We start from the raw sequence: 8,880 nt of genomic DNA, 5'->3' as shown, positions 1-8,880 counted from the left end.
AGCATTTTCCTTTCCTTTCAAAACACGAACCAGCCTCACCAATAACAATCATCATTTCCACACCTTTTTACTTTTCGACCATATCTACCAACTTAAGTAATTTATAACCAAAGATAACTAATCTCCACTTTCCTTTTTTCAGCTGAACTTCGCATGTGCAATCACTCCAGAGAAAATTTTTACTCAACTAGAAAACTTCTCCGCATCACTATTTTTAAGTTCCTAATTTGTAGAAGGAGCAAATTGTCCTTCGAGGAAAATGGTGGGTGTCAATGCCTATTTATGTAACATGTTATTGCGAAGCACAAAATGTGAGCAATATGGCAATGCTACCATCTTTAGATCTCATAAAGAAACTCTCCAACTTTCAAAAGAAAACTTCATCTGCAAGTTTTACTTGAAAACTTACCTATATCTCTCTCACCCACACACACACGTATGATATGTTTATAAAGAAGGAGTTAGAGGTTAGAAGAAAGCAAGGTACCATTACAAATTGAAAACTTTCTTACTCAACTCGAAGTTTTTGCTACAAATGAACTGCAAAAAGAATTCCCAGAAATAGGGATATATATAGAAAGGGGAAAAAATGAAAAGAATTCGAACAAGAAAAAGAAAACAAGCGAGACAGCGACTCCTAAATGACCTTAAGGGACCTACAATAACTAGACCTAAGACCCTACCCTTTTTGACTTGCATATGTCTACCCTTTTTTCCGCAGTTCTGATTACAATCTTCCCCTAACAGCTAAAAATATGATGATGATGATGATGATGATGATCACCTATTGCTACTATTCCCGGAGTTCAACCCTGTACAAAAACCAATGAACCAAAGAAATGAAATATCAATAAGAAATAACATAAGACAAGAAGACTGTAGAGGACAGCAACGAAAGGATCATGGCTCCTTCACATGACATCAAATGTACTCCAGGCTAAGGCTGCTGTTAGTGTTTGGAATGAGTTCGGGTGAGGCAGCTGCATTATTATTCATTGCAAAACCAGATTTCTCAATGCCCCTGCATCTCATTTCCAGCACCTTCTTGTGGGAATTCGAGTGCAAAGACGGACAAAAGGTTGGGCTTGCAGCTGGGCGATACTCCGGGTAGAGCCTCCCAGACTTGAAACGAACACCACATGCATTGCATAGTGTTTTTGGCCCCATTGGCCCTGCCCTCCACTGTGGTGTCTTCGTTATTTCACAATGCATGCATTTCCTGACCGCTTGCAATCCATTCTGGTTGCTATCACCGCCAGCTGCAGGAACTGTCACCTTCACTTTCTTCTTTTTCTTAGCCTCCCCACACCCTTGCTTTGGAATCTTTGCTACAAGTTGAGACTCGGCAAAATTCTCAGAGTCCGAAGAGGTCTTCGACGAAATTACATTTGGTTGTATGTTCTCCCCGACAAAGGACGAGGCAGGGGAAATGAGGTTCATGGCTGGCCGAGGATTGAAGGTGGCAGGACGTGGACGCTTGCTGCGTGCGCGTCCACATGGCACAGGGATGTAAACCTCCGGGCTTCGTGGCGGCGCCGGCACCGTCTTTCCTACGGAGCAGGAACTGCTGCTCTCAAGGACAGAAACTGGGCTTGATGTGTGGAATTGGTTGTGCACTGAGTCCTCCTTTGTGGTGCACGATGGCTCTTCCACTTTCTTCATGGTCAAGCTCCCCCCACAAAACGAATCCTCCACAAAGTTCGACAGCCATTCCAGTTGCAAAATGTCTTCATACTGCAATGCAATCACCACATTCATCAGAATCATATCTTTGCCTTGTCAAATTCAAATGCATTTACTCCATCTTTTTCTTTTCTCTTTATACAATTAATACTACTATTCGTGAAAAGCGTTTTGTGCTATGTTTAGAATATTCCACAGAACAATACGCGAGCTCTTCAAATTGAATGAGGCATACGAATTTGTGCTCACTGTGAAAAGGGTATCATCAAACATGGATAGCTACAGAGTGAGTGACCAACTTTTCTAATTATTTGTGTTTTGTTGTTGCATCATGTGATTGTCACATGCAAAATCACATGATATCCAATAATGATGTTCAAATAATGGAGAGGTATGGGGATGTGCTGTGCCACATGTCACCGACAAAACTAAGTGTCATTTTAGAATAATAAAATGACTTTTTTAAAAAAATACAATATAATAATGGTGAGTTAATAATGTCTCCCCAGCTTGAATTTAAATTCAAAAAAATTCAATTTTAAACTATATATACAAAAAAAAAAAAAAAATTATTCTGTCAAGTGTCTAGATATTTTGAAATTTATTATCTTTATAGTGGCTAGGAATTATGATTTTATTTTTGAAAAAATTATGAGCCATTTATGGAATGAGGACAATCACTTAAACAATGCTCCCCACAACTAGAACCAAAATTTCATGCTATCAAATACGAGTGGTGTCAGGCTGGCAACGGCAAACACACAATCAGAACCGTACGTGAAACTGTGATGTCATAATCTAAGTAATCCAACGGCAACATGGGAAGCCAGTGACGCTATCACATAATTACAGAGCAGTTCACGGAATTCATGTGAACGCGCCAAAAAAATTCAACAAAACAACAAATTGGATAAAAACTGCAGCTTTTTCTAACAACTAACCGGAACTGAGAGCTCGGCGGAGAGGTCCGAAGCGCTGTTGCCGGAGAACACCGAGTCAGAACCGGGAAAGGAATCGGCCCCGGCGGGCCAGATGCTTGCCAGCGAGTTGCAGTTTCCGGCGGCGGCGGCGGCGGCGACGGAGGGCAAGGTTGGGGCCCCACCCTCAACTTCCTCCACAGGAAAATCGAGAAGGTCGTCGATGTGGTCAAAGAAGCTACCGCAGTCTATCTCATCCATGAAGTTAGGTCCAACCATTTTCTCGGCAGGTGAAAATTCCCTGAGAAAATTAAAAAGTGGATAGAAAATCAGAGTGTGAAAGGAGAAAATGGAAAAGAAAATATCACGGCAAGGGTTGTCGAAGGGGGAGATAGTGGCCCATTGTAGCCATTGTTGCGTAAATCAAAATTAATATTTTTCTTTGGAATCATTAGAGAGAGAAAGGGAAAAAAAGTTAACAAAAGGTAACTGACATGCGTTGTTATTATTAATTACTTATTTTGATGAAATGAAAATCCGAAATTGAAGATTTCAGCATGCCAGTGCAATGAGTGCTGCGGCGCATTTTAGTATGAGCCGGTCCCAGTATGGCATTTTGATTTTTATCCAGAAAAACCTTCACTCTCTCTTTTCTATTTCCTTTGAAGTAACCGAAGATACGAAACCTCATTTCGGCTACCTCTTTTTTCCAAATTAAACAGAATGTTGTGAACATTTTGAAAAAAAAGAGGTAAAGCTGAAGAAGGCCAGCAAGCTAACCTCGTTCAACTAAGGAAAATTCAAGTTGAGGCAGAGAAAGCAAAAACGAAATAAAGAAGAGGGAAAGACAAAATCATGGTTAGGATTGTATAATTGATGAAAACGGTTTAAGAGAAAAGAGACTAAACTGTTGAAACTGAATTCCCTTGAATGGTAAGGTTGAAATTAGAAGGTGGGAAGGAAAAGAAAGCAAACCTGAAGGGTAAAAGTGGTATGTTTGTATGTTTGAGATGAAACTGAAGAAAAAGGTGCAATCTTTAAAGGTGGAAAAGCTTGACAGCAGAGGCAATGAGGAAGTTTGTGAGGAGGGTGGAGAGGTGTTTGGGTTTTTGAAAGGAGAGAGAGAAAGAGAGGAGAGTGAAGAAGGTTTAAATGGAAAGAGGAGGTTATGAAGAATGGAGAAGAAGAAGAAGAGAGAAAGAGAATGTGATGGGCACTGGTAGGTGAGGCTCCTTCATCATTGCTAGCTGTCTTTTACTACCTCCACTGTCGTGATGTTGAAGACTTCTTTCTCTCTTCTTCCTTTTTATTTTTTTTCCCTCAGATTAACCATGGGTCCCACCCTTCTCTCTCCTTTCCTCCATTCACGGCCAACCAAATTTTCAAATATAATTAACACCAAACGTAAATGCCTTTTCATTTTCAATAACCATGGATATGAATTACCTTTTCTTCTTCTTTGGGTTTGAGTTTCTCTGAATTGCAATGCTTCCTTTGGCAGAGAGAGAGATAGAGAAAAAGTGAGAAACCAAGAAGGTGCAGGCTTTGCATAAATAGAACAAGAGAAGCTGTTTGTGTTTTGTCAGCCTTTTTTTCAACCGCCGTTGTTTCAAACACTGTTCGTTTCTGCTTAGTCTCTGATTTCTTAAATAAAACAAAAGAAAATTACTGCGTTGGTTTACAGTAAAGCTGAAAAGTCAGAGTTTAGGAGCTTCCTGGAAGCGCGTGAGACACACTGAAAGGTTTATTACGAGCTGTATACAAGTGTTTGTTACGGGTTCGGAAACCAATGATTCTTTTGTATTCCACGCTGGATATGGTCACTTTGGATAGCCTCATTTATTATTTTAATTATATTTATTACGCATTGCCACTCAAAACATAAATTACTAGACTACTATTATCCCCTTCTTTTTTCCATTAATTACCGTTTTTACCAAGTTTGAATTTTACCTAATTCCCTGCCACCATATGATTGACAAATCGTAACTTTGCCTTTGTGGAAATTTTTATTCCTTTTATTCTTTCAAAAATAAGAAAAAGACAATTCCCATGGAATTACTTGCAAGTGTGGAGTTTTGGAAATCCCAACTTTGAATATAAAAATCTGAAAATTCTTTGTTTTCAGCTCAAAACCAACAAAAACAGTTCTAGAAATTCTTCTCAATAAACTCCCTCTTTTTCTGTTCCTCTTACACTGTTTTCTATTTTTACAACCAAACTTATTCTTTTAATAAATAATATACTCTATTTATTAGCCTTATCACACTTGTCTATCATGCTTTACATGCAACACTATAAACTTATATTTCAAACAACATTTTACTTCATTGTCTTCTTTAATTTAATCTTTATTATTTCGTCTATACTTTAAGATCCCAACTCACATCCATTTGTTTCAGATGAAATGTTCGTATTTATTTATTGTCTTGTGTTTTTTAATTCATCTCTTTACTTTGTTATTTTATTTTTAGAAAAATTACTTACAATTTTATTTCTATTCACTCCACTGAACCAATCTTTTTACAAAAAGAGAAAGCATTATCTGTCACATTCATAATTTTTTTTCTTACTTTCTTTTTTTTTTATAGAAAGTCTTATTAATACTTTAAAAAAAATATTTATGAATGAAATAAGATGATAACAGGTATTAAACTTGTCTAATTATTTATTTAACATGGTTGTCTATCCTGTATTTAAATTCAAAAACACTAATTAAGTTAAAATAAATGTGTATCTGTTTATTTGTATGATCCAGAGTGAGCATCCTGCTATTGATAATTATTTAATATTCTCAAGTAGAATGACATGAAAACAAACTCTATAAAGAAATTATACCTACTTAATTGACCTCTTTAAGTTAAAAGTGATTGCTTCTAACTATGCAAATGTGTGGTGGATTTTAATTTGTATCTCAATCAATTACTAAATACGGATACAATTGAATTCCCCATAACTTTATATACAATCTTATAGACAAATCAACAATTTTTCCAAATTTTTTTTTTTTTTGTAATTTATATACAAATTAAAAGAAAAAAAAAAACAGAACTGAACGAATTTACACTTATAAATTATAAGAACACACCATTTTCCTTTTAATACTTATTTCATATAACATTAAGAGGGTTATTATTATTATTATTTAAATATACAATTTATCTCTGCAAAGTAATTTGTAAGATGGAAAATGTTATTGTATGGTCATTCAAGAAAACATTGTCATGATATATATGATAATTAATTATTTTTATTCCAATGACTGTAATTAAAAGTTAAAATAACCCTAATTTTGCCGGTTTAAAGTGTTTGTATCAAATACTAATGTTATACAGAAATTTGACTCCACATTTTTTAAAGAAACATAATTGAGTTACCTTGTAATACTGATTTTATAGTTAAAACATCTGTAATGAAAAATGTAGACAGCAACTATATTCTGTATACCAGTGTTTTAAGAGGTTTAATATTTAGTTATTTTTTTATGCACATTTAAGTTCTGTTTGTTTCTACCGACAAAGAGATAAGAAACAAATAAATGAAAAAGAAAACTTTGAAAAATGAAATTTTAAAATACCAAAAACAATACATAACTTCACGCTTAATTTTTTCTATTTTCTTCAAAAACAAAATTGAAATATTATAACATTATGACATAAATATTTTATTATATATATATATATATATATAATAAATTACATAGAGAAATATAACAATTTATATTTACGTAAATATAACTAAATATTTATCTTTCATATTATAATAAAAATTTAAATAAGAATATTTTAATAAATAAATTAAAATAGGTTAGTTAACGAGATAATTTTATTATATTTTAAATTAATATATGAATAAAAAGTCAAACTTATTTTACAATTAATTATTTAAATAAATTCATATTTATGTTTTAAACAATTTTTACCATTGTTATTAATTTTATGAAATATTTATTTACAATTTTAATTCATAGTTATTTTTGTTACATTATAGTTAAAAAATATTTTTGATAATTGCATGATTTTATTATTATTTTTTCTTTACTTATATGTAACAAATTACTTAAAAGAAACTTTATTCTCTTTTCTTCTATTTACTCTTAATTTAAAAAAAATAATAATTATTTTACATCTTTCCTAATATCAACAAAATGTTATTAATAAGATTTAAAAACCTCACATACTAAGTTTTCCTCTGAATTATGTTACATAGACTGAACTAATACTCAAACATTCAACAATAAAAAAAATAGAAAATATCAAAAAACTAACTAACCCTCTCAAAGAAATTAGTTTACAATTCTAAAGTTTAAGAATTGATAGTTATTACCACAAAAAAAAAAAAAAAAAACTAGTAACAAGAAATAAAATATCAAATTAAATAAAATGTAATCCTATTTTTAGTTTCACATCTATTAAACCGTCAACAAAACTATTATCTTTTGAGTAAACATTAAAATAAGATGTAGCATGAGCTATTAATTGAGTCAAAATCAGTCATGTGCTTAATTAATTGGGAAGTAAAATTTGTTCCAGTTTTCCTTTTATATGATTAAACTTAAAAAAATTTAGTAAAAAGGTTAAAAGATTCTTTAACCCATGTAACAATGATTCGTTTCTGTATATAAAAAATAAATTTTAGTTGCAACATATAATATTTATTTCAACAACTATTACAATGTCTTTGTTTCATAACGATGGCAATAGAATTTTTAACATACCCTAATAAACATCAAACTCTCTATTAAAAAAGATAAAATAATCAAATTTTCTCGTTTTAGACAATATATTTTATTTTAGTTTAACTAAATTTAAACGAGTAATTTGAGTTAATTACCAAACCAAACTTTATAAGGAAAATACTCCCTTGGAATGCAAAGAGTAATGGTCAATAATTTATTAAAAATAATTTGACATGGTAATTGACTAAAAACATTATAATTATGGAGTACCCCTTCAGAATTATGAAATGCAATTTTTTCTTTGTGAGATTTTTTTGACCACAATTTAACTCAATCCCTAAAGGAATCATAATTGTTAATAAAAATATTATATATATACGTATTTATGGATGCTCACAGTGTTAATAGGGAAAAAACTAGTGTGAACAATGTCATGCACGTGGTTAATTAGTTAATCTGTCTCTCTCACTTTATGTGACTTAATCTTCAATTCTAATGTAAGAACAAGTAAATTGACTTTAGCTTGTATATAAATCATGTTTTTTAAATTTTGAGAGTTTTTAAATCCTAATTATACAAGTAAAGACTGCAACTTTTGCTAAGTTACTTTTACTGTGCTAAATACCAAATAATCAATTTTATTTTAATAAAAAAAAACCATTTAATTAAGAGTTTAGCTATGTTAAAATATAAAACAGAAAAATAATGGGTTAAGTTTTGGCTTTAATAAGTTTATGTAACAGTCATCAGTATTACCTATCTAGATATTATATAGTTAGAATTTGGTACTCAAATATGTGGACAACGAAAATTAAAATTGATAATAAATTATTTCAGTATATATATATATATATATATATATATATATATATATATATATATATATATATATATATATATATAAAAGATGATAGACATTAAATGTAAAAAATACATAGTAATATTTTTGTAAGTAAATGATCCATATATTTTTTTAATATGCAGATGATAAAAATAAAAGATAATTTTTATGTTTAATTCTCATAAAATACATTTAAATTTACACATGTTTTAGAAAAAGGTGGAATAGTTGATTAATTCAATGACTAAGATAAGTTTAAACTAAAGTGAAACGATAAGTTTTTATGTTGGTTTTGACATGTTCATGTAGCGATTTTGAATAACACTAAAAAATTTCTAAATTTAAATTTGTTCTTTTTCTAATAAATATAAATTTCAATCTGTTATAATTTTAACAAACATAAAATTTGACTTTTATAATATGTTTGATCGATGTAAAAAAATCTAAATAATATATATAAACTTTTCCTTTTGTTAGTAGATTACTTTATCAAACCTATTTTCAACACACCAATAACAAAATGAAAATGAATGAATTAATGTAAAAACATTTTATATCGTCAATGCGTGACCGTTAAACTCCAAAACATGAGAAAATAACAAGAAATAATTCTATACTAGTAAGTTTAATATTTATCACATAAGCTATTAATCGATAATGTAAAGGTTAAACATTAAATTACGATAAATAGTTGCATATTATAATCATTACAAGTAAGTTTGTATTTCTTTTTATAAGAAATCATCAAGCATTTTTTTTTA

At 30.9% G+C, this 8,880-nt stretch overlaps 1 protein-coding gene across 2 annotated transcripts; it reads right to left on the bottom strand.

Annotated features, from left to right (window-relative positions):
• Positions 1 to 484: 484 nt before the first annotated feature.
• On the bottom strand, positions 485 to 4,182 carry LOC106772509 (GATA transcription factor 8). 2 transcript variants are annotated; one of them, XM_022785444.1, is made up of 3 exons: positions 4,047 to 4,182; positions 2,625 to 2,901; positions 485 to 1,734 (listed from the first exon to the last, which is right to left on the bottom strand). In XM_022785444.1, the coding sequence occupies exons 2-3, from the start codon at positions 2,877 to 2,879 to the stop codon at positions 922 to 924; spliced, it is 1,068 nt and encodes a 355-aa protein (XP_022641165.1). In that variant the 5' UTR covers positions 2,880 to 2,901; positions 4,047 to 4,182; the 3' UTR covers positions 485 to 921. The 2 variants fall into 2 exon arrangements, with proteins under 2 accessions (XP_022641165.1, XP_014514432.1); XM_014658946.2 differs by lacking the exon at positions 4,047 to 4,182 and adding an exon at positions 3,576 to 3,916.
• Between the last annotated feature and the right edge of the window lie 4,698 nt (positions 4,183 to 8,880).

The sequence above is a fragment of the Vigna radiata genome, chromosome 8 (assembly GCF_000741045.1).
Source record: "Vigna radiata var. radiata cultivar VC1973A chromosome 8, Vradiata_ver6, whole genome shotgun sequence".
In the NCBI taxonomy this organism is placed as follows: domain Eukaryota; kingdom Viridiplantae; phylum Streptophyta; class Magnoliopsida; order Fabales; family Fabaceae; genus Vigna; species Vigna radiata.
The sequence above is the reverse complement of the archived record's forward strand: the minus strand, read 5'-3'. Positions and strand labels throughout refer to the sequence as shown.

Coding starts and splice junctions, on each gene's coding strand:
- LOC106772509 (XM_022785444.1), bottom strand. CDS start 2,879: ATGGTTGGACCTAACTTCATGGATGAGATAGACTGCGGTAGCTTCTTT. Junction 1,735..2,624: donor CCGCCGAGCTCTCAGTTCCG/GTTAGTTGTTAG, acceptor ATTGCATTGCAG/TATGAAGACATTTTGCAACT.